The sequence below is a fragment of the Giraffa tippelskirchi genome, chromosome 9 (genome assembly GCF_054371585.1).
Source record: "Giraffa tippelskirchi isolate mGirTip1 chromosome 9, T2T-mGirTip1v1.2.pri, whole genome shotgun sequence".
NCBI lineage: Eukaryota > Metazoa > Chordata > Mammalia > Artiodactyla > Giraffidae > Giraffa > Giraffa tippelskirchi.
Genome location: NC_137283.1, coordinates 165,578,392 through 165,603,748, shown reverse-complemented (window position 1 = coordinate 165,603,748; position 25,357 = coordinate 165,578,392). Strand labels below are relative to the sequence as shown.

Here is a 25,357-nt window from a genome sequence, read left to right as displayed (position 1 = left end):
TACAACACGATTTTTAATGACTGTAATGTTCCATTAGAAGGTACCCCTCTGTATTTTTAGGCCATTCCCATCTACATTACCCATTAACACGACTATAAATGACACCACAGGGAATACTGTTGTGAATACATATATCCTTGCATTTGTGATTACGTATTTAGGATAACTTACCAGAGTAAAATTGAAGAGTCAAAGTCTTTAATGATTTTAAGCATTTCTGACATGTGGCCAAATAGACCTATTGCAGGGTTAGGGTTAGGGTTAGGGTTAGGGTTAGGGGTTAGGGTCAGGGTCAGGGTCAGGGTCAGGGTCAGGGTCAGGGTTAGGGGTTAGGGTTAGGGTTAGGGTTAGGGGTCAGGGTTAGGGTTAGGGTCAGGGTCAGGGTCAGGGTCAGGGTCAGGGTCAGGGTCAGGGTTAGGGTTAGTCAACAACACCGTGTGATCTAATGCGTCAGTTTGCCAAGTATTAGATAAAAGTTATGCTTTGTTTAGACTTTCTGTTCAGAAAATTATTTCGAATGATTTAAAGTGTTATGATGCTGGTGAGGGCGGACAACCTCTCTTTCCAGTATTTGGACCGTGGGTTAAAACCATGCGCTTGTGGCCTTGAGGCTCATGGTCTCTCAGACCCCTCCTGGAGTGTGAGCCCCGAGAGGCAGGATGCATTTCTGAGAAATACAGGGTCCGCACGGTAGGAGTTCGGCTCAGATTATGTCTCTAGGAAAGCGACGTCGAAGGTAGCCGCTCCCCAGTCGTGCACCTGCCGGCAGCTTTCCTGGGCACTCGGGTGGGAGGGGCAGGGCCTCCCCTGAACCCAGCTCAAGTGGGGATCAAAGACGGCGCTCAGGGCCCTTGTCAGGGAGGCGGAGAGTGGGGACCGGACGCCACTCCCTTTCTCCGTGAAGGCTCGTCCTCTGGTCCGCACAGAGAGCCGCTCACGGGCGAGCTGGGGCTGTGGTCGTTGCCGGCCGGGGAGGGGGTGTCAGGCAGCGCCCAGGTGAGCAAGTAGGGGCGGGCTCTCGGGCCTCGCAGGGGCCGCGTGCCAGCCCGCGTGGCGCCCCAGAGGAGGGCCCTGTGCCCCGCGCCCTTGACCTCCGTGCCCTGCTCCCCGAGCAGCTGGAGACCAGGACGAGGACACCGCCTTCGACCTCTTCAGCATCAGCAACATCAACCGCAAGACCATTGGGGCCAAGCAGTTCCGGGGTCCAGACCCCAGCGTGCCCGCCTACCGTTTCGTCCGCTTCGACTACATCCCGCCGGTGAGCGCGGAGCACCTGAGCCGGATCGCCGAGGCCATGCGGCGCAGGGAGGGCTTCTTCCTGACGGCCAGCCTGAAGCAGGACCGCCGGTCCCGGGGCACCCTGCTGGCGCTGGAGGGCCCGGGCGCCGCGCACAGGCAGTTCGAGATCGTGTCCAACGGCCCCGCGGACACCCTGGACCTCACCTACTGGGTGGACGGCACCCAGCACGTCATCTCCCTGGAGGACGTGGGCCTGGCTGACTCCCAGTGGAAGAACGTCACCGTGCAGGTGACTGGAGAGACCTACAGCCTGTATGTGGGCTGCGACCTGATGGACAGCTTCGCGCTGGACGAGCCCTTCTATGAGCACCTGCAGACCGAGAGGAGCCGGATGTACGTGGCCAAGGGCGCAGCGCGTGAGAGCCACTTCCGGGTAAGTCCTGAGGACACTCCCACTGGGCCTGGCCTGGGAGGGGCGGGATCGGCTTGCAGGGGTGCACACGGGCACGCGAGCACGCAAGGAGCACCCACGCACACCGGCTGGCACATGCGTCACGTGCACACACTGTGCACACGCACACTGCACACACGCACACACCTGCACACACTGTACACATGTGTACACACCACACACACGTGCATACATGTGCACACGTGCACACACAGGCATTCACGTGCACACACAGGCACTCACGTGCACACACACTCTGACCCAGGAACCAGCAGAGCAGCAGACACAGGCACCTCTCTTAGCTGCACAAATGGTCACCGATCTCCGGACTGAACATCGATTTGATCATCGAGATATCAGCTCCATTCAGATGTCTCCCAGAGTCCCCAGATTCCGTTCAGTCCTGACATGACAGGCTGGCAGGAGGGAAAATTAACCATGTTTCCTAAGGAAAGGGCTGTTGATTTATGAGGGAGTGGTTCCACGTTCATCTCAGGTAAAATGTGTTTGCAAGAGGAAGTTTTCTAAATGCAAGTGTTTAGAAACTGCAGCAGAGGGTTAGCGACTGTTCTCCAGGTGTGCGTGCGTTTTGGAAATAAATGTATGTTCAGACTCAGCTATTTCAGTAAGAGGCCTAGAGGTGCCCTGTGTGCTCTCTGGCAGCCGTCAGGAAGCCCTCAGCCCAGTGGGACGAGTCCCTCACTGTCGCGGGGTGGACCGCCTGGTCTCATAGGTGAGCGGTCTGTTCCGTGGACAGGCAGAGCAGGGCACGTTCCGGTGACCCACGGCCGCGCGGGAGAGTGCTGCTCACCCTCAAGGTCCCCAGCCGAGAGTGTGGCCCCCATGCTCTGTCCCCCAAGCCTGTCTCCACCTTCTCTCAAACGCTCTCCCTTCTGCAGTCAAACCCACACCTGCCTCTGGCCTCACACGAAGCTTCGAAGTCACATACACAGATAACCCGTTAACAAGATTTCAAACCTGCTGAGAATAAGAGCACAGAAGAAAACATTCTCACTGCTTTAAATTGCGTCTTGTACCTTGGAGATATCGCTTAGTGTGTCCTCAGATGTCTGCTGTTTACCCGCTTGTGTTTCTCTCCTTGTACGTGTCTCAGGGTTTGCTGCAGAACGTCTACTTAGTCTTTGAAAACTCTGTTGAGGATCTTCTGAGCAAGAAAGGTTGTCAGCAGAGCCAGGGAGGTAGGTGCCTGGGTCCCACTGCGGTGGGTCCACCTCCTGTGGGGAGGGCCGTGGAAGGTAAGCGGACATGTTGGAATACGGTGCCATCCTGGCCTTGCCAAGGTGGCTGGTCAGCTTGGATGTGTTGACATCTGAAAACAGTACATTGCTTGAAGGATTAGCTGTGAATGCATTTTAATTATTCGATATAATCCATTTTACATGCCAAAGACATCCTTGGCATTTTAACATGATTTTAAACATATGCAGCGATGCCAGTCTACTGATGTATGAAGATCTTCTTCATAAGATGACTCCATAGCTTTGTCAAGCTTGGTTTATGGGAAGCTTTATACTAGTCACAGCTGGTGATACCGCCTTATATGAAAATGGGCCACTTGAACCTTTGACATAATCCCACACTGTTAATTGCATTTTGAATTTATAATCAACCTTGTCTTGAGTATTTGATATTTGAAGGTCACTATGCTGGGCTTTTTGAATGCAACATAACATTTCACCTTCAAAGCCCTCTGAATTGGGCTCATCTGCTTTCCTCATTTTACAAATGAAGAGGGTGGGGACTAAGAGGGCCTGTTAACTGCCCCTACCTGGGCTGAGCCCCACAGAGGAGGCTCTCATCTGCCACATGGCGCCATCTTCTGATTCACCTTGTCAGAAGGCTTCTTTATGTCAACTGTACACAAATATAAATTGTCACTTTATGGATCCATGTGGAAGGATACAGGGTTTGATGTCTGTGACACAGCTTTTCGACCCAGCCCTTGTCCCTAAGGTGGGAACTCAGGGCTGAGGATTCAGAGCCCGGAACCTGATCACTGCATCATGGCGCGTGGCAGTTCTAACATGTGAGTCTTTCCGTCCACGGCCATCTACCTTTCAACTGGTGCATCTTTCAGCTGTTGGTCAGTTGAGTTCAAGAAGGGAAAGAGTTTAAATTGTGACGCTTGGCAGCTTGGGCACCTAGGAGGGCGTTATGATGGGCCACACACTTGCTCTCAGCCCCCAAACTCCCTGAGCGCTGTGGCCGCGAGGTTCTGAACCTCATCCCACCCTGTACCACCAGCTCTGGCTGAAATGCGGATCGAGGCCCCTGTGGATTAGGTCACAGTCTTTCTGAGGGGTGTGGTCATAAAAAAGCAAAAGTTCTGAAAAAGCTAAGACAGAGTGAACTGACATCCGAGAAGACACACGAGAAGAGAAGGCAGTCCCAGGGCGCACACGGAGGGAACCTTGCTTGTCTCTGATCCAAGCCGGGCATCCCTGGGGGAGTCAACTGGTGTGCTGGGCACGTCTGGGTGACAGAGAGAGGGAAAGGGAGCGTTGACCCTCAGCAAGGGGGCGGAGGGTAGGGGAGATGCGGCCCTCACCCCAGGCTCGGCCCCTCGTGCTGTAGGCCGGGGCGTCCTCTCCTGAGGAAGGACTCTGCTCATCTTCCGTGAGGCGGTCCTGGGACTTCAGGGCACGTTTGTTGCCCTATTTTTATTCTTCGATGTACGACTAGTGGTTAATACGCTGATGGTTGTATGTGGCTTTCTGGAGAAGGCAATGGCAGCCCACTCCATATTCTTGCCTGAGGAATCCCATGGACAGAGGAGCCTGGCGGGCTACAGTCCATGGGGTCTCAGTGAGTCTGACATGACTGAGCAACCAACCAACACACATACACACACACGTGGCTTTAGGTCTGGCGTGTCTGAGGAAAGGACTTAAGATCCATGTGAGTTGTAACAAGGATTTACAATCAAGTAATAAAAATGAAAATAGAATGTCTGACATAATTGTAACACTGACAAGTGATGACTCAGCCATGGGATGTCTCAGACAAGATATGAGCATCACTGTGGAGACGACATGGCATGGCCTTGGCGGCCGCGTCCCAGCTGGCCGGCTCCACAGGGAGGTCACGCCTGGTTCGGGACTTTCCCAGAGCACTTTTGTCATTAGCGGTGTAGCTGTGTGTCCCGTGTTTGGGGGCTTCTGAGGCCTGTACCATCTCTGAACAGTGGGTTCCGGGCCCACGGTCTGGGTTGTGCACTTCAGGGGTCTTGCGACGCCAGCGGAGAAATGACGGAATTACTCATTTAGCAAGAAAAAAAATAATTTACCTTAATGCAGAACAAGTAGCCAAAAGAAATGGTGTTTAGGATGAAAAAAATGAGATAATTGAGGAATTGAGAAGGGTTGTCAGAATGTATAGAAATTATGGGGTCGGAAACAGATTTGGGTTTTGGGACAAAAATAAAGAATTTATTTTAGGTAATAAGTTATATAAATATTTATATAAAAAGAAGAAAAACAGGAAGCTGTTGCCTCTAACCAGTTTGAACAGGAGGCAGGTGTGTGCCTCTGATGCTTTTGCATTTTTCACCTGAGCTGAACTTCTGCTCTGTGGACGGCAGTGTCTGAGGCTTGGTGCCCATGGTGCCATGAGGGGCAAAGTCCAGGGGTGGGAAACAGCTGCCAGTTCTCGGGCTCCTGGGAGCCATGTAGCACGCGTGCTCTGAGCAGCACCCCGTCATGCCGGCCAGGCGGTGACTGTCCCATGTGCTTCCTGCAGCTGAAGCCAACGCCATCAATGAGAACACGGAGATACTGCACCTGAGCCCCATGGTCACCATGGAGCACGTGGGCCTGAGCGCCGAGAGGGGCCCGGAGGTGTGCGAGCATTCCTGCGAGGAGCTGGGCAGCATGATCCGCGAGCTCTCGGGGCTGCACGTCATCGTGAACCAGCTCCACGAGAGCCTGCGCAAAGTGGTGGGTGCCCAGCCGGCGACACCCCTGTGACCAGGACTAACCACCAGTAACCCTGGGTAACTGCCACTAACTATGACTAACCACCACTAACCACGGGTAACTGCCACCAACCACAGCTAACCTCCATTGACCAGGACTAACCACCAGTAACCACAACTAGCCACCACTTACCATGAGTAACCACCAACCACAACTAACTATGACTAACCTCCATTAACCATGACTAACCAGGACTGATCTCTGCTAATCATGAGTAACCACCGCTAACCTTAGCAACCTCCACTAACCATGACTAACCACCACTAACCACGAGTAACTGCCACTGTGACTAACCACCACTAAGACTAGCCATGCCTAATCTCTGCTAACCATGAGTAACCACCACTAACCACAAATAACCTCCACTAACCATGACTAACCAGGACTGATCTCTGCTAATCATGAGTAACCACTGCTAACCCTAGTAACCACCACTAACCACGACTAACCACCACTAACCACAACTAGCCACCACTCACCATGAGTAACCACTAACCACGACTAACTATGACTAACCTCCACTAACCATGACTGATCTCTGCTAACCATGAGTAACCACCGCTAACCCTAGCAACCTCCACTAACCATGACTAACCACCACTAACCATGAGTAACTGCCATTGTGACTAACCATGACTAATCTCTGCTAACCATGAGTGACCACCACTAACCACTAGTAACCACCACAAACCACAACTAACCACCACTAACCACCAGTAACTGCCACTAACTATGACTAACCACCACTAACCAAGTCTAACCATGACTAATCTCTGCTAACTGTGAGTAACTACCATTAACCACAAATAACCTCCACTAACATGGCTAACCACACTAACCACTAGTAACCACCACAAACTATAACTAACCACCACTAACCATGAATAACTGCCACTATTACTAACCACCACTAACGAAGACTAACCATGACTTATCTCTGCTAACCATGACTAACCACCACTAACCACAACTAGCCACCACTCACCATGAGTAACCACTAACCACAACTATGACTAACCTCTACTAACCTTCACTAATCCAACTAACCTTTACTAACTTCCACTAACTACAACTAATCTCCACAAACCATGACTAAACACCACTAACCACGGGTAACCATGAGTAACCATCACTAACCATGCATAACCATCACTAACATTTACTAACCACCACTAACCTTTGCTAACCAGAAGTAACCAACCAGCTCCCTGGACAGAGTCCCAGATATCTGGTTAGAATGCCATATATATAGAGGACTCTGGTAGAAAACGTGCTCACAGGCTACATGGCCTCCACTGTGAAGCCTTGAACTCAAGGAGATTCGTCTCCCAGGAAACAGGAAGCCGGGATTCAGAGGGCAATCTGTTTAAAGGATGGAGTTTGGTGTGGGCCGTGGCTGAGCCCGAAGTCTGCACAGCCCCGTCCCATCCACACTGACGTCTTTTCCTCCATCCTCCAGTCAAATGACAACCAGTTTCTCTGGGAGCTCATTGGCGGGCCCCCCAAGACCAGGAACGTGTCTGCCTGCTGGCAGGACGGCCGCTTCTTTGCAGAGAATGAGACCTGGGTGGTGGACAGCTGCACCAAGTGCTCCTGCAAGGTGAGCCGCACGCATGGGCCCCGGGGGCAGCCCTGGGCTGCATGCTCGCGAGCTCTGACCCCAGAGCTGGCAGGGCCCCTGCTAACCGTGCTACCTGCGGGGGCCGTGGGTGTGGAGGCCACCCCGAATGGGGAGTCAGCCTGTGGTTCTGTGCACCGAGAACCAGGAGGGTGTGGCCAGGGTCGCCCAGTGGTGGGGGATGGAGCGGGCAGGGCTGGCAGGTGCCCCTCCTGTGTCTGATGCTGCTCGGGCCTGCGAGGGCCTCGGGCTCAGCACAGACCCCTGGGGGCGTGTCAGTGCCCACAGCACGGCAGGCCATTTGGTTTCCTTGTTCACCCACTCGGTCTCCCCGGGCGGCCTGGACACTGGACGTTGCCCGTCCCACCTGTCCCGCTGCTGGGTGTGGAGGGCCCTGGGCTTGGTGCTGTGGGGGGGGGGCCAAGAGGGACGCGGTCCAGGGAGCTGCTCACAGCTGAGGGGAGAGATGTTCCCGCGTCTCTGTAACAAGTGGACCGTACTGACCCTTCCAGTCTGGCCCTTGTTCAGCATTCCTGTTTCTGAACGCGTGTGACACAAATGTCGCTTTTCCTCATAGAAATTTAAGACCGTTTGCCACCAAATCAGCTGCCCGCCCGCGACGTGTGCAGACCCCTGGTTCGTGGAGGGCGAGTGCTGCCCGTCCTGCATCCACGGTGAGTGCCCGGCAGGCAGGCAGCAGCCTCGGCTCTCGGGGCTCAGCCGTGTCCATGCGCACTGCATGCCGGCTGGTCCTGCAGGGAAGCCTGGGGCTTGGGCTGTGGTCCTTGGGACCAGGGCTCCCGGGGCCTCGCGTCAGCAGGGCCTTCAGGTCCTCTGGAAGCCCCCAGACTCTCGCAGCTCCCCGATGGCTCGGTGCCCCCCTGCCCCTCAGCAGCCCCCCGCCTCTGGCCCCCAGCCCCGCAGTAGCCAAGCCTCCAAGGCTCCCCGCCCCCTCCTCCCGTCGCCAGCAGTGTTGACTGGACTGGTTGGTTTCTCTGAGGCGTACTCTGCGTGTCCTGCCCATCTCGTCACCCTGGTCTGGGGGCCTGCAGGTTGCTGGCCTGGACGGGGGCTGGGAGCCCATGGTGATGGGTAGGGCTCTGCGTCTCCATGAAAATGTAGCGTTTCTGGGCTTCAGGGTGATGATGCCCGTGACCCAGGGTGAGTTTTACAATGAAAAGATGGCACAATGTGTACAAATGTGCACGACAGGTACTGGGTGTTTCTTGGCAGGAAATTTCCTTTTTATTTCACTTGTTCCTGTTTAGAGTATTTGGAACTAAATTTAGCGTCCTGTCATTTCAACCCCGAATTGAAGTTTCATTACCGTATGTAAACCAGCAAACGGCGGTTGGAGTGGAGATAGCTCACATCCTGGTGGCCCCAGCGACAGCTCTGTAGCAGAGTCGTTGCCTCCTCAGAAGCCATCAGGGTCTCCCACAGGCCCCTTCCCGCCAGGGGTGGCTGGGCGTCTGGGCAAGCTCCTCATGCGCCCCCTTCCCTTTCTTGCGGTCCACTCCCGCGCTCCGACCCCGGGGACCGACACGTCTGCCCACCTCCTGCATCCACCCAGGGCGTCTGCTCGGACTCCAGGGCTGGGCGCCCCCCGTGCCCTTGCCCCTGGGGTCTGACGGGTAGCGGTGTCCCTGTGCAGACGGCGAGGAAGGCTGGTCCCCGTGGGCGGAGTGGACGGAGTGCTCGGCCACCTGCGGGTCGGGCACCCAGCAGAGGGGCCGCTCCTGTGATGTCACCAGCAACACCTGCCTGGGCCCGTCCATCCAGACGCGGGCTTGCAGCCTGGGCAGATGCGACCACCGCAGTGAGTGTCAGGCGCAGGGACCCTGGGGGCCCTCCCCCCGGTCCGGGCCTCCCGCCGCGGGGGCTCTTCCCTGCCTGGTGGGTGGGAAGCTTCCGGGAGGGGTCAGCGGGGGTCAGCCTGCTCTCCCCTAGCCCTCTGAGCCCCGGGGCGCTTGCCCCCTCTGCGCTAGTCCGGCAGGACGGCGGCTGGAGCCACTGGTCGCCGTGGTCCTCCTGCTCGGTGACCTGCGGGTTCGGCAACGTCACTCGCATCCGCCTCTGCAACTCGCCGGTGCCGCAGATGGGGGGCCGGAGCTGCAAGGGGAGTGGCCGTGAGACCAAGGCCTGCCAGGGCCCGCCCTGCCCAGGTGAGTGGACGTGGCGCAGCCGGGCGCCGGGCTGGCTTTCCATAGGATGCAGGCCTGAGCCATCCGGGCACCGGGAGCCCCTTGTTTGGCCGGTGTCCCCGTGTGGAGACCCGGCCCCGTCCCAGCGCAGATCCCGTCCCTGCATGACCTCACTGTCCTCCCACCCCCAGTGGACGGCCGGTGGAGCCCCTGGTCCCCGTGGTCAGCCTGCACGGTCACCTGTGCCGGAGGGATCCGCGAGCGGACGCGCGTCTGCAACAGCCCCGAGCCCCAGCATGGGGGGAAGGACTGCGTGGGGGACGTCAAGGAGCACCAGATGTGTAACAGGAAGAGCTGCCCAGTAGGTGGGTGTGTGGGATGAGGAGCCGCCCAGCATGTGGATGTGCCCGGCACGTGGGTGTACGGGGTGGGTAGGTGTGCAGGCCCTCTACCCCATCCAGGATGCCCAGCAGGTGGGTGTGCCCGCCAGGTGGGTGTGCCCGGCAGGTGGGCATGCCTGCCAGGTGGGCGTGTGGCGTGGCTCCTCGGCCCTCCACCTCTCGGCTGCCAGGCACCTGCTGTGGGGCTCGGCACTTCTGCTGCGGTGTCTCTGAGGATGCAGCTGGTGCTGCTCCTGAGCGAGGTGTCGCCCGGTGGGTGGCCGCGAGCCTCGCCATCTCCTTCCTCCCTGCAGACGGCTGCCTGTCCAACCCCTGCTTCCCTGGAGCTGAGTGCAGCAGCTTCCCCGACGGCTCCTGGTCCTGCGGCTCCTGCCCGGTGGGCTTCCTGGGCAACGGCACCCACTGCGAGGACCTGGACGAGGTGGGTGCCCCTCCCCAGGCCACGGGGTGGCCCTCGGGGGCAGGAGCCTGGGCTCACGTCTGGCCTGTTGGTCCCCCAGTGCGCTGTGGTCACGGATATGTGCTTCACAACTAGCAAGGCCCACCGCTGCGTCAACACCAACCCCGGCTACCACTGCCTGCCCTGCCCACCACGCTACAAGGGGAACCAGCCCTTTGGTGTTGGCCTGGAGGCGGCCAGGACTGAGAAGCAGGTGAGCTGCCGGCCACTGTCTTCCCGTAGCGGCGTGAGGACGATCAGGCGGGCTGGGGTGGAGAGGGGCGGGTGGCGTGGGGAGGGACTGCTTACTCTGTGGGGAGCAGGGCCCGTGGGGCTGAGTGTCCACGCACAGCATTCCGAGGGCCAGGGTGAGGAGCTGCAGCCTCACCGTGACCCCAGGCGTCGCTGAGGCTGGGGCATGCCGTGCCACTGCTCCGGCACCCCTGAGAGCCTCAGGCCTGTCCGGGGAAGGGGCCCTGGGGGTCTGGATGGACCTGGGCTCCCCGGTCCCCCGGTCAGGGTCGGGGTCAGTGTGTGTCCTCGCCTCCCCAGGTGTGTGAGCCGGAGAACCCCTGTGAGGACAAGACCCACAGCTGCCACCGGCACGCCGAGTGCATCTACCTGGGCCACTTCAGCGAGCCCATGTACAAGTGTGAGTGCCAGACGGGCTACGCGGGCGACGGGCGCATCTGCGGGGAGGACTCCGACCTGGACGGCTGGCCCAACAGGAACCTGGTGTGCGCCACCAACGCCACCTACCACTGCATCAAGGTGCGGCACCCCGCAGCTGCGGGCCCGCCTGAGAAGTCGAGGGGGGCTGGGAGGGGCGCGAGGCACCAGCCACCCACCAGCACCCCCCGAGGCATCTGCCCGGAGCTTCTGCAAATGCCAGGGGTCGTTCTGCAGAAGTAGCTCACTGTTGGAATTGGTAGAGGACAGAGCGCCTGATACACGTTTATCGACTGAATTCAGAGAGGGTTGAAGTCAGTGAATAGGGGCGGTGGGTGGTGCTGGCCTTCGGCTCCTGGCACACCCCTGCAGCTGCAGTGACCCTGGGCAGCCTGTTGGCCGGTCAGAGGTCGTCACTGGCGCCCGGAGCTTTCGGGGGAAGAGCCGGGTGGGGCCTGGTCCCGGCCCGTGTTTTCCTTCTCTCCCCGTTCCCCCGTTCGTGAGCTCTTCACGGGGGTCCCGGGCTCCAGACACAGGCTTCCTTTCTCCCCTCACGGGCGGTGGTGTCAGGCCTCGGGCAGCCCGGGGGGACACGCGGAGCCCGGCCGTGCCATGAGGTCTCCGCGGTGGGGCTTCCTCGAGCTCCACCAGCGGCACCCTCGCCGCTTGGTCCTGAGGGCAGGGGGCTCGGAGACGTTTTCATAATGTCTGCTTCCTCCTCTTGCAGGACAACTGCCCCCTCCTGCCCAACTCGGGGCAGGAAGACTTCGACAAGGACGGCATCGGGGACGCCTGCGACGACGACGACGACAACGACGGCGTCACAGACGAGAAGGTGGGCGGCTCCCACGTCCCAAGCGCCGGGGGCAGGACCGCAGCACCACAGGGACTTCTCTCCCCAGCGCCCAGGCTGGTCCTCGCACTCCGCACTCCGCACCCAGAGCGCCCGGGGCAGGACAGCAGCGCTGTGCGCGATGGTGGCTGTGAACTGCCGGGACTTCCCTCCCCAGCGAGGCTGCAGTCACCGGGAGAACCCCGTGGTTTCCACCGCACGTTAGCCAGCCAGGCGTGCAGCCACGCGGGCAGCTCTACTAGAAGGCTTCCAATAGTTTACTTTTACTCATCCATCTTTCTGGGGGGGGGGGTGCCAGTGATGCAGGGCTGTCCCTTTAAGGAGAGATGCTACCGCTCACTGCCTTTATAGCAGAATCTTGTTGTTCAGTTGCTCAGTCGTATCCTACTCTGAGACCCCATGGACCGCAGCACACCAGGCTTCCCTGTCCATCACGATCTCCCAGAGTGAAAGAGTTTACTCAAATTCACGTCCATCGAGCTGGTGATGCCATCCAGCCATCTCATCCTCTGTCGTCCCCTTCTCCTCCCGCCTTCAATCTTTCCCAGCATCAGGGTCTGTTCCAATGAGTCAGCTCTTCTCATCAGGTGGCCAAAGTGTTGGAGTTTCAGCTTCAGCATCAGTCCTTCCAATGAATATTCAGGACTGATTTCCTTTAGGATGGACTGGTTTGATCTCCTTGCAGTCCAAGGGACTCTCCATTTCCCGACAGAATTGTAGCGGACATATGTGACCTAATGTATTCATACATGATTCAGCACTAGCAGACACAGAGCTACTAAGTTTTTGTTCGCGGGTTCACTTCCACTGATCCATTAGCTCTTTCAATCCTTCATTCCCTCAACATTGACATGTCTGCCGTCACCGTCTATGTGTCTGTCCTCACCGTGATATATATACTATATCACTTTTACCATAGACAATTGCAAAATTTTTCATAGGGATAGACTGTGTAAATAATTATAAAATGACTTGTTGTCAAGAAATTGTAGGTAGAGCTTCCTGGCTGTATTTCTACCTTGATTATCTTGATCTGCTTTAAATACACGACTTGCAAGTGCCAAGTCATGTTATGAGTAACCCAGCAATCGTCTCTATGCTGTTTCTGGAATTCTTCCCTCGGTTTTTTCTAGGACAACTGCCAGCTTCTCTTCAACCCCCGTCAGTTTGACTATGACAAGGACGAGGTCGGGGACCGATGCGACAACTGCCCCTACGTGCACAACCCTGCACAGATCGACACGGACAACAACGGGGAGGGCGACGCCTGCTCCGTGGACATCGACGGGGACGGTGAGTGGGGCCCGCCGCGGGCTGCGGATGCCGCGGGGCTCTGCGCTGGCTGGGTGAGCTCAGCCCCACCTGTTTGCTAACGCGCGACCTCCCGATTCACGTCTCTGCTCACGAGACCATCCTTATGCGGCCCCTCTTCCCGGGGGCCTTGGACCACCCTGTGGGAAAGAGCATGTTCTGCCAGCCCTGGTGTCTCCTGTCACGCCCGTCGCCGTTCACAGCCCCAGGAACCCAGTGCCTTGCCCTGAACAAACCGTGCTTCTGAGAAGGGTCTCCCGGACCCCGTCTGTTTCCCCAATGGCCCGCTTCCAGGCAACACTGAATCGTCCATTGCAAAGACCCCGCCAGGGCTTCACCCCGGACCCTGGAAAGTTCTGATGGCACCAGGCCTTTTAAGCAGTGCCTGCGGGCGTGACTCTGTGCCCACCCCTGGCACAGCCTCGCCCTGGGCATCTGCAGCCCAGCCAGCAGCCTGCCAGACTCACACTCACTCCCCCTGCCCACCCGCCACCAACTGTGCTGTCTCCAGGCTGCTTTCTTGGCACAACATGGCATCTCACTGACTGGCTTCTACCAGCACAGGACAGCGTCTGCCCACACTGCTCTCGAGGGCTTTTCCTGGAGATGAGGCATCTCCTCCCATCCTCCATCTGTGACTTCCAAATCCCATATCTGTCAGGGGTCCTTCTCCCGACTCTCTCCACCTCCCAGTACCCTCCCCGCCTGCCAGGACCCCTTTCCTCCCAGGACCCCCAACCTCCTAGGACCCCCATCTGCCAGGACCCGAACCTGACAGGACCCCCACCTGACAGGACCCCCTACCTCCTGGGATCCCCCACCTGCCTGAACCCTCCACTTCCCAGGATCCCCTCACCTGCCAGGACCTCCCACCTCCCAAGACCCCCACCACTTCTTAGGACCCTCCACCTCCCAGGGCCCCCCACCTGCCTAAACCCCCACCAACTCCCAGGACCCTCCACCTGCCAGGACCCCCTACCTCTTAGGACCTCCACTTCCCAGGACCCCCCATCACCTTTCAGGACCCCCACCCACTGCAACCCCTGACCTGCCAGGACCCCCTCACCTCCTGGGATCCCCCACCTGCCAGGTTAATTCACAGTTTTCATCACTTTGACGTTGATGAAATTCACGATCTATTCTCAGATTTCCGGGTGTAAGGCACCGCTCCTAAGCCCCTACCAGTGTCTGTCATTGGTGGTTTCCTAGTAACGTAGGAAGTGGATGAGTTTGTGGAGCCCAGGTGGCTGGCCAGTCCCTAGCAGCTCGACGTAGATTTTCTGAGTGGGTGTTAGGGCAAACAGCGTGCAGAGTCGGATATTTACGCTGCGGTGACTTGCCTGTGGACCCTCAGTGTGCGTCACCATCCAGAGACCTCCAAGTATTGGTTCTGCTTTAAACTAAGGGTATTTTCCTTTTAATGGGAAATCTGCCATGCATCTCATAATCTTCACATTTTATGATTTCTTAGATTTCTTTTTTGTTAAACAAAAGTTTGGCTGAGAATTGTTTAATGCAGTAAGCAAAGCAGCGTGCCTTCCCTAAACTCCACATGCCCTGTTCTCCCTGCATCCCACAGATGTCTTCAACGAGCGAGACAACTGTCCTTATGTCTACAACACTGACCAGCGGGACACCGATGGGGACGGTGTGGGCGACCACTGTGACAACTGCCCCCTGGTGCACAACCCGGACCAGGTAACGGACAGGGCGACTGATCAGGGCGTCTGTGAGGAGCGGAGGTCGAGGGGTCCTCACAGACGGTAGGCCTTGTGGTTTTCCGCGCGATCTGCCAGGACGCATAGCACTGGCTGCGCGATCGTTTTAACTGAAAACGCTGACTGAACTCGAGCCTGAGCATGGCCCCCAGCCAGACAGTAGGTGCCTCTGCCCCGCTGTGCGCGGGAGCCTGTCTCCTGATCAGCTCGGGGTTTGCCTGATGCAGACAGAGGAATTGGCTGCTTTTCCAGGTTGGCCTCTGGAAGTCACAGTGGTGATAGATCACAGTGGTGACAGAACGTGCTGGAGAAAGGACGTTGTCAGAAAGGACTCGATTGCGCTGCAGCTGATTCTTTCTGGTCTCCCTTAAGGAGGGCGAGCCCCCGTAGGGAGGTGGGTCAGATGCAGAGACGCCTGGACTCCAGGAGGCCGTTCCTCTCTGTGGTCATGGCTCGTGTGTGGGGTGAGGTGGCCCAGGCTGCACGCCCTTGGTGACTTTCCACCCAGCATCTGTTTCGCTGGGTGGAGGCTCATGGCTGCTGTCCCCGAACTCTGCCTCCCAGACCGACGTGGACAATGACCTCGTGGGAGACCAGTGCGACAACAATGAGGACATCGACGAAGACGGCCACCAGAACAACCAGGACAACTGCCCCTACATCTCCAACGCCAACCAGGCCGACCACGACCGCGACGGCCAAGGCGACGCCTGCGACTCGGACGACGACAACGACGGGGTCCCCGACGACAGGGACAACTGCCGGTTGGTCGCCAACCCTGACCAGGAGGACTCGGATGGTAGGCACCCCCCGCGGGAGCAGCTTGGCTGCAGGGATGTGAGGTGTTGGACGAAAAGAGCTCTTTAGCCCTGGTGGCCCCAGGGGAGAGGGTCTGGAGGGCACGGAGCCCAGGGCGGCTCAGGGTCTCAGGTGACGCAGCAGGCGCGCAGCTGTGCTGGGGCGACCGGGTGTCCTCCGGCGTCTGCTGGAGGCTGACCCACACGCTGGTGGAGGACGTGCAGCTGCCGTGGACGAGATGGGAGGCGGGGGGCGGAATGGAACCTACTGACACAGAGGCACATGGAGACTCACTGGCTGAAGGGCAGCTCCAAGGACACCCGGCCACGAGCAGCACAGGGCTCGTTCTCGACAGGAGGACCGATGGCTTCTGTCCCCACAGCTGGGCCTGGGGGGGGGCTGGGGTGGAGGCGAGGCTGGTGCTGGGGGTGTCTTCAGGGCTGTGGATGCTCCCACCAGCCAGAGAGGGGAATGTGTGCTTCTGAGCAGAACTGAGGGGCCGTCTGCTCTGAGCAGAACTGAGGGGCCGTCTGCCTCTGAGCAGAACTGAGGGACTGTGTGAAGGATGTGACGGAAACTTGGTTGAACCTGGTGTCTTTTCTCCCTCTAAAGCAGCAGGCACTCCGATGGGGTGACTTAGTGAGTGGTGGTCTTCTGGATTGTCACTGTTAGCATGGACTGCATACCCTTGAGGTCTCATCGGGCATCTCTCCATAAACCAGGCTGGTCCGTGCCCCCCAGCCTCACCCCTGGGAAAATTGACAAGATGCCCCCGAAAGCAGAAGTCCATTTCTCCCCAGGGAGATCATTTTTCATCAGAGAGCTCTGCCCTCAATGCCAAGTTGATTGCAGGCAGGGGCAACTGAGGTAGTAGCAAAGATTCTGAAGACAATCAGAAGGAAAAGCTGGAAATTCAGCTTGATTTCCCCTGGCAACATTCAGCTTTTGTGCCCCAGTTGCAAGTTCAGAATGAAAAGAAATGGGTCTCATGGGAGCTCACATATGGCAAGCTTCATTGCAGTGTTATCAGAGCGACGTTTTGAGAAGAGTCCAGACTCCTCCTCAGAGTGTTGGGGCGAAATGTCAGCGATTACAGGCGCTGGTCCAGAAAGCGCTGCCAAGCCCTTGGCCTCAGAGTTTCAGAGACTCACATACTAAGTCGTCTCAGACACAGAGAGACCTTACTTTGCTTTTCTCTATGCTTTTCCATGGCAACAGGCGATGGGCGTGGGGACGCTTGTAAAGATGACTTCGACAATGACAGTGTCCCTGATATTGACGACGTGTGTCCTGAGAACAACGCCATCAGTGAGACAGACTTCCGGAACTTCCAGATGGTCCACTTGGACCCCAAGGGCACCACTCAGATTGATCCCAACTGGGTCATTCGCCATCAAGGCAAAGAGCTGGTGCAGACAGCCAACTCTGACCCTGGCATCGCTGTTGGTGAGCCTCAGCATGGGTGCCATGGAGCACACAAGCTTGCCCTTTGAGAACAAGTGGATGGGGCAGTGGGTCTTGCTGGCAGCTCCCGCCCTCCCTTGGTTTATAAACCATCTGCCTAAGTATTTGTGATGGAGGAACCTGGGGAAGGGCATCTTTGCCTCTCCAGTCTCTGAGATCTCATATTTTGCAGGCCCTTTTATTTTACAGATTCTGTGTTTAAGTTATTACCTAAGGTGGTGAAGCCCTCCCATAACTTTAGGAAGATTAAGTTCCCTAAATGCCCTAATTGCCCAGGAAGAGGGCTCCAGTTGGCAGGAAGGGAAGGGCCCTCTCTGCCTGTGTCCAGGGGTCCCCAGGCCTCCAGGACTCCCCTAGAAGGCTGTTTCTGACGACAGATGTTCCCTGCGGCCTCCAGGTTTCGACGAGTTCGGGTCTGTCGACTTCAGCGGCACATTCTACGTCAACACGGACCGCGACGACGACTATGCCGGCTTCGTCTTTGGCTACCAGTCCAGCAGCCGCTTCTACGTGGTGATGTGGAAGCAGGTGACGCAGACATACTGGGAAGACCAGCCCACCCGGGCCTACGGCTACTCGGGGGTGTCCCTGAAGGTGGTGAACTCCACCACGGGGACGGGCGAGCACCTGAGGAATGCCCTGTGGCACACGGGCAACACGGAGGGGCAGGTGAGCACACAGCTCCTTCCGGCGGGAGAGCAGTCCCGGCCCTCGCAAAACACCCCCGGCTCTGCTTACGCTCATTTTACCTCAGCCAGTCAGTTCAGTGTTAGTCTCAGTCATGTCTGACCGATTGCAACCCCAGGAACTGTAGCCCGCCAGGCTCCTCTGTCCGTGGGATTCTCCAGGCAAGAATACTGGAGTGGGTGTCGTTCCTTTCTCCAGAGGATCTTTCTGAGCCAAGGATTGAACCCGGGTCTCCTGCATCGCAGGCAGACTCTTTACCATCTGAGCCACCAGGGAAGCTCAGATAATTCCGATACTCTTGTTTATTAAAGATGCCGTGCCTGGTGCTTTTATAAACACGACTGGTGAACCTCTTGCACGCGAAGCATAGGTATACGCCCTATAGAAACAGGGAGAAAAGGGCTCCAAAGGTCTCGGTCCCGTGCTGGGGAAGCAGAGACCTGGGGCTCGGCCAGGTGGCTCCCCACAGGGAACGGCATGGCCCCGGCAGTGGGCTTTGCTCACACTAAGGTTTACGCTGTGGGATTCGTCAGAGGGAGGCCTGGCTGCCCAAGCGCGGGGGTTTCCCACCACAGGAATGTTCCGTCTCCCTTTTGGTGCCGTAAAGCCACACGTGAGGCTCACAGTGATGCTGTCCCTCAGGTGCGCACTCTATGGCATGACCCCAAAAACATCGGCTGGAAGGACTATACTGCCTACCGGTGGCATCTGACCCACAGGCCTAAGACGGGCTACATCAGGTAGGGGGGGCTCGCTGCCCTCTGTGTTTCTGCCCGGCCATTGTCCTTTCCAGGAGCATCTTTCCACTGCATGGCGTCCTGAGATGAATCAGCTGGAGTGGATTCTGCCCTCTGTGCTGCTCCCTGGATTTTCCCCCTTTAAATGCTTCTTTTTTCTGTCCAGCATCTTTTTCTGCACATCACTTTAAAAAAAAAAAAAGAAAGAAAGAAAAAAGCCGAAACAAAACTATTGAAGAGGAGATCAAACTTGTTGTAATAGGCCAGAAGGTGGTAAGCATCTCCCTTACAGGAGGGAAAGTGCAGTGGAAGCGCTGTGTCTGTGGGTTAGCAAGTGATTCCTTTGCACAGGGTCCTGCTTATTTCTGATTTGTGAATGGCTGAGTCCAAGACTCATCTCGAACAAAACTTTGACAAAGCAGCCCAACAGACTTCCGTTCTCTCGGCATGACAGCATTTTTAATCAGTTTGATTAAAGCACAATGACTTAAATTGAAACTTTCTGCCGAGTTAGGTTTAGTGCATAGGCCGGTCTGATGCTCCACCAGGAGTGTGTATGTCCTCGGTGACAGCAGACAGATCTGAGAAGGGCAGTGCAGGTTGGCTGCAGGGACTGTTTCCGGGGAGAGTCCCTGTCCTCCACTCGTGAGCTCCTCCCCTTCCGTGGAGTTTTAGTGCCTCTGTGCACGTGGAGTGGAGCCGGTGCTCACATGCCGGTCAGCTCACAGTTCTTGAGGCAGATGCGCACAAGGCTGTAGTGCGGTGTGGAGGGCAGAAGCCTGCTGCCAGGGCGAGGGTCAGGGTCAGGGTCAGAGCCAAGGTCAGGGTGGGGTCGGAGTTGAGGTCAGGGTTAGGCTGAGGGAAGGGCCTCCTGACTGCACTACAGCATTCCTGGCTCTTAAAGGCAGAGGCAGCCTGGAAGCTTGGGCGGGTGATTGTCAGCGCGGCGTGGGGAGGAAGGTTGGTCTGGGTGTTGCTGCTGCTCTTGGCGAGCCTTGTGAGGAGAAAGCTGCCCTCCTGCCCTCTGCTGAATGTGTTTCACAGCTTGACCTTCTTTCTGTCTCCTTGTTTTGTTTTCAGAGTCTTAGTACACGAAGGAAAACAAGTCATGGCAGACTCAGGACCCATCTATGACAAAACCTACGCTGGTGGGCGGCTGGGTCTGTTTGTCTTCTCTCAAGAGATGGTCTACTTCTCGGACCTCAAATACGAATGCAGAGGTGAGTGTGAGAACAAGGTTCACTGGGGCCGTGTGTCTTACAGAGAGGGGGGAAGGAATGCACATTTTGCTTTTCATTTTACAAAAGCTGCACGTCAGGGAAATAAACTGGTGGCCCGCCCAGCAGATGTTCGGTTTGGTCAGCTTGAATTGACTTGATCAGTTTGTTTGTTTTGAATTCCGTATGAATGTCTTCAGCAGGACAAACGCTTTTGTTATTCACAGGCTTTACCTGCCCACTGTGCTCTACCCCGTAGCTTCCTACATTGTCTACACCTTGTGGGCCCCTTTGGCACTTTAGATTGCAACACCCGATAGAGAGAAAGAAAGGGATGAAGGAAGGAAAGAAAAAGAAAAGGAAAGATAGAGAGAAAGAAGTCAGGAAAGGGCAAGAAAGAAAGGAAGGAAGAGGCAAAGATGGAGAGAGGGCAGGAGGGACAAAGGAAGGAAGGAAGGAGGAGGGGACAGGTGGAGGGAGCGGTCTCTCCGGCTGTCTCTCTAGGAGTATATCCGAGTCAAAGCAAGACGGATCTGGGAGGGAACTTGGCTTCTATGTGGTCTAAACCTGTGCTTTCATGTAGATATGAAAGTATCTTCTATAGTTGAGGTAAGACTCAGAGATGGTTCTCAAAAATCATACAGCAAGAGTGTTGATATGTCTTCCTAATTCTGGTGGAATGTTCTCTTCCTTACATTAGGTTTCATTTGAGACATTTCACGTTTCCTTCCATATATCCATCCATCCATCCATCCATCCATCCATCCACCCATCATTGCATCTATGCTTCTATCCACCCATCCATCCCCATCCATCCAGCTATCCATCCACCCCCATCTGTCCATCCATCCATCCATCCATCCCCATCCACCTATTCACCTATCCATCATTGCATCTATGCTTCTGTCCATCCATCCATCCACCCATCCATCCACCCATCATTGCATCTATGCTTCTGTCCATCCATCCATCTATCCACCCATCCACACCCATCCATCCATCCATCCATCCACCCATCCATCCACCCATCATTGTATCTATGCTTCTGTCCATTCATCCATCCCTCCATCCCCATTCATCCATCTTTCCATCCATTCATTCAACCATTCTTGCATCCATCCATATTGTGGATGTCTTTTAAAAAAATAGAAATAATGATATCTTAGGTTATAGTTAAATAAAACAAAGCAAAGCGAAACTCAGGGTCCAGTCTCCCAAATCCTGTCACTGTGTTTTGCAGACATCTAAACAGGATCTGCTGTGTTTCCAGCCAAGTACTGTAGATGCTGTTACCCAGACACCTCAGTCCATCCCAGTGCTTCCAGCTTCTCTCTCCAGCAGACCTCCTGTTCTTGACCCTAACCTTGAGTGATTCTTCACCTGCTGTCCTCAACCCAAGCCCAAGTGCCTTCAGAGGGTAAATAATAATGGAACTGAAAGATGAACATCCAACCCACGGCAGGAAAAGCAGTTTGATGATCCATGAGACTTTATGTGGAGTGAAAATTGAGCATGATATTGCATTGTTTTTCTTTTCTTGTGTGTTTAAAAAGAATGACGTTTACATATGAAATGTAAGTACTTTTTGTATTTATGTGTATATGGAGTTGAAGGGAATATTGTGTATAAGCCATTATCACAAATTAAGCAGGAAAAATACTGCCACACTACTTTCAATGCTTTAAGGTGGGTGTGAGAGCACCCGGATATTGTTAGGTAAATTATAAAACGGGGCAGCGCAAGTTTGAAGTAATTCCATGGTCAGAAAGAGGTCAGGAGACAGCAGTCACATATGTGGGATGTCAGCTAACTAACTGGAACATCAGCAATATCCATGGGAATAAGTGAGTACCCCTCCCCGGCTCTCTTGTCCCACAGTGGGGGCCCTCAGAAATGTGGTCTCATCAAGGAAGGAAAATCCCTGTGAGACGGCTCTGCCGTGGGTCTAGAGTTGGGCCTGGCAAAGCCCTGCTGACCTGATGGTTTAGCAGACGAGGTGCCTTCACTGCAGTGGCCCTTCCAGCAGTGGTGGACCTGGGAGAGCTTGTGGCCAGGTGTCCCTTGGTTCCGAGGTCTGGCCCCCGGAATCCGTGCTGGGGCTCCTTCCCATCTCTGCTGCTCTAGAAGAGCCAGTGGAGAAGCGGTCTGCAGACGTGTTTCTACATCTGATCCCTCGTCGGGGCTTTGACACTGTGGGCAAGTTGCTTTTACCCAACTTGGTAACACATTCCATTAAGGTTCCAGTTATAAATGTTGTGTTAATATTTATTAAGTGAGTATAGAATGCAGTTCTGTTCACAGTAACTTATTTAAATATACCAAGTAGCGCATACGTAGTATAATTTCTAGAAGTAAACATATAACTAGCATATAATATAAAGATCCAGTTATAGCAAAGTACCTTCTGTCAAAATACAAGGCTTTATAACGTTATATTGCCATGATCAAGCATGCTGCAAAATGTGATAGAATAAACAAATAATAATGAAGAGTTTATAATGGAACCTTAATATATACTGTTGCCAGTGACTTTAATTCCATATATATATATATATATATTTTTTTTTTTTTTTACTATTTTCTATCTGCTGTACGTGGGAATTTAAAGACTTTGAATGCCAAGGGTAAACCAGTGCTGTCTCAGCAGACACACCCCTTAGTCATACAGCAGTATTCACAGGCTTGATTTGTTTTTTGCTTCAAGTTGCATGATGTTTGTTCAGGAAATATTGGTTAATCTCACTCCACGTAGGGGCTCAGGAAGAAGACTTGTCTTGTCGGCCTGATGTGGCAGACGGCCTCCCTTCTGGTTGACAGCGAGCTAACGTCTCCGTCACGGAGAGAGAGGACCCGCGACCTGTCTCCTTTGCGCGTGCCGTCTGATAAGCTTACATTTGTTGCTTCTTTGAGGTTAATTGCCTTCTTGCTGTGCTGCACTTTCTACATTTTTCGGTGGAGCTGTTTTCCCAAGACAGCGGAGTGTTGGGAGATGTCATTAAACGTCCCCGTGGTGAAGCGTGTGCAGGCTTCTGTGTCGCTGTGTTCGCTGGTACGGGCTGATGATGTGAATATTTAGAATGTACCATATTTTTTTTGTAAATTATTTATGTTTTTTTTTTTAAAAAAACAAACTTTTGGTACAGATGGATGAAACTTCTTTTGTTTTGCCAAAGACTGTAAATATTAATTTATTTGTTCACATGGTCAGATTTTCACCACTGAACCCTGCATTTAGCTAGAGCCTCATTTTTATACTTCAAAGGTTCGTAACAGGAAATAAACTGTAAACAGGTTTTCTATAAATCAATCTCTCTCCCTTTTTTAAAGAGCTAGCAGGGCTCCCGCCGGGTGCCGTGGGCGGACCCCAGCAGGACGAGCAGAGCTCTGTGTCAGGCCTCTTCAGGCCGAGATGCAGTCAGGGGTCTCGCAGAGCAGGAGGCTGTTGAAGGCAGGTCTCATCGTGGTCGGGGGAGCCGCCCGGGTCACGCAGGACGTAACCCTAGGGAGTCCGTCCTCTGTTGCCTCTCGCTATCCCACTGGGGACCGAGCAGTGTGGTGAGTGTCGGCCCCCCTGGGACGACTCAGGGGAGAGGGGCAACCCAAGGGGCCCCTTTTCGTACGAACGGTGCTTTCCTGGACCAGTCTGGTTGCAAACCGGAGCGAGAAGCTGCAGGAGGCTCGGCGGGCGCGCGTGCGATCATGGCGTCGTGTGGATAAGCCGCTCACTCGGTGACGGGAGGAGGCCACGGGCGGCCTGGGCGTCTCTGGCCGCCCCACTGCCCCCGGGACTTCTGAGCAGTACCGCAGCCTCAGTTATGGGGGAACCGTGAGAGCTGCAGGGGGAGACGGACAGACGGACAGCACGTTTGGAAGCCTCAGGTGCAGGAAAGGCCTCCCGAGGGGACAGCTGGAGGCGAAGATCCGGCTTGATTTGGGAGCAGGACGAGGCCAGACCCGGGGAAGGGACCCGAGAGGCTCAGGGGAGCTGAGACACGAGGTGGTGAGGAGGGCTGGACGTGGGTACTGTGACGACTGGGGGACGCTGACCTGCGTTCCGCCTGTGGAACGGAGAGCGTGCGGGGCCGTGGGGAGGATGCTGAGAAGTCAGGTGATGAAACAAGGTGCAGTTGCTCACGTTCGGATTTGGGGGATGTTTATCGAAAGAGAAGTTTCTGACAGACCCGCCCCCCGTCAGCACCCGGTGGTCCCAGGACCAGTTTCGTGGCTCTGTGACCTGTGGGGGAGGCGGTGGCCCCGTGGGGGACAGGTCTGTGGAGTCTCTTCCTTCTATGTGAGGTTCTACCACTCGGGGTCACGCTGTGCTCCATCACTGTCCCTGAAGAAAAGACCCTCCCCACCCCCAAAACCGCGCCTTCAGGCAGTGTTCGGTGGGCCGTCGTCGGAGGAACTGGGGGTGGTTCTGACATGGGGGTGGGTCCAGCCTGAGGCGGCTGACGGGAAGCGGCTCTGCGGGGTCTGTCATGGCTGAGGGTCCTGCGTGGAGTCACGGCCCACCTGGCTGAGGGTGGAAGGCCCCGGGTCCTTCTGGGTCTGAGCTTCTCGAGCGGCTCGTGCTCAGCTCGTCTGCTGTGCAAAGCGGTGTTTTGGCCACGGGGGCTGGCAGTCGAGGGCTCGGGGCCCCTGGGGGCCGCTGCCTGACAGCTCCGCCACCCTGGTCATAGAATCAGGGTTCTGCTCCTCTAAACATCCTCATCTGGACACCAAGGACCACAGCCCTAGGATCCCGGAAGAGGACAAGGGGGCAGCAGGGACTGTCCACGCCTGGCCGAGCCTGGGCCTCTGGTCCCGGGGGAGCGGCTTGGCAGAGGGCGAGGGTCCAGAGATGACAGTGGCCCTCGGCCCAGCCAATGGCGACCTCGGCTTTGGGGAAGCCCGCAGAGCTCCTGCCAAGACGTCTGGGCCCTGAGCCGCCGCCAAGTGTCAACCTGTCGCCATGTCTGACCCTGGCTGAGCTCAGCCCATGCTGTCCCCGCCGTCCAGGGTCCCCTGGCACAGCCACCCGGGGATGGACATGGAGGCCGCTCTGAGCCCCGTGGGGGCCACGTGGGTCCCAATGGCCAGGCCATGCAATCACAGGCTCCAGGGTGACTTTCAGGTCACATCTCTCAGCTGTAACAAGGCCTGGAAACCTAGACTGTTTTCAGCTGTTACTCTTCCACAGAATGACTTTTTGACTCCCAGACACACCAAGTACATTATGAGAAGTGAGATTTTGACATTTCCAGCAAAGACACACTCTCTACATCGTTAACAACAGGTCAGTCAGAAGCCATCCCAGCGAACAAGCTTAGATCAAGTGCCCAAGTACAGACAGGACTGGGTGGTCAGCTTGAAGAACAGCCGCCCACAGAGCCTCAGAGCCCAGCCGTTGGCTCAGGCCCTGGACTCCAGGCTCTCAGGAGGTCAGCCTTTGCTTGGCAACTTGGGGTCTCTAACAGACGAACCTCAGGGTACAAGTACAGTCTGACTGCAAGACAGCCGTGCACCTCCAGAGGGTGGATTCTGAAACAGGTAGAGGAGGAGCAGGAGAAAGTGTCCATAAAACGAGACCATACCTCCTTCTATGTGCTGTGTATTTACTTTCAAATAATTCAC

At 55.8% G+C, this 25,357-nt stretch overlaps 1 protein-coding gene across 1 annotated transcript in view; it reads left to right on the top strand.

Moving 5' to 3' along the window:
• Window positions 1-22,761, top strand: part of THBS2 (thrombospondin 2) — a 38,018-nt gene extending 15,257 nt beyond the window's left edge. The window contains exons 6-25 of the mRNA XM_081529655.1: window positions 1,116-1,672; window positions 2,805-2,889; window positions 5,450-5,646; window positions 7,145-7,285; window positions 7,881-7,977; window positions 8,958-9,122; window positions 9,292-9,468; window positions 9,639-9,812; window positions 10,142-10,269; window positions 10,349-10,501; window positions 10,840-11,058; window positions 11,684-11,791; window positions 12,943-13,102; window positions 14,700-14,818; window positions 15,403-15,637; window positions 16,855-17,082; window positions 17,498-17,769; window positions 18,430-18,527; window positions 19,605-19,744; window positions 20,982-22,761. Of these exons, the coding sequence (XP_081385781.1) occupies window positions 1,116-1,672; window positions 2,805-2,889; window positions 5,450-5,646; window positions 7,145-7,285; window positions 7,881-7,977; window positions 8,958-9,122; window positions 9,292-9,468; window positions 9,639-9,812; window positions 10,142-10,269; window positions 10,349-10,501; window positions 10,840-11,058; window positions 11,684-11,791; window positions 12,943-13,102; window positions 14,700-14,818; window positions 15,403-15,637; window positions 16,855-17,082; window positions 17,498-17,769; window positions 18,430-18,527; window positions 19,605-19,744; window positions 20,982-20,989 (3,461 nt within the window). The 3' untranslated portion in view covers window positions 20,990-22,761. The remainder of the gene's footprint in view (window positions 1-1,115; window positions 1,673-2,804; window positions 2,890-5,449; window positions 5,647-7,144; window positions 7,286-7,880; window positions 7,978-8,957; window positions 9,123-9,291; window positions 9,469-9,638; window positions 9,813-10,141; window positions 10,270-10,348; window positions 10,502-10,839; window positions 11,059-11,683; window positions 11,792-12,942; window positions 13,103-14,699; window positions 14,819-15,402; window positions 15,638-16,854; window positions 17,083-17,497; window positions 17,770-18,429; window positions 18,528-19,604; window positions 19,745-20,981) is intronic.
• The last annotated feature ends 2,596 nt before the right edge of the window (window positions 22,762-25,357 follow it).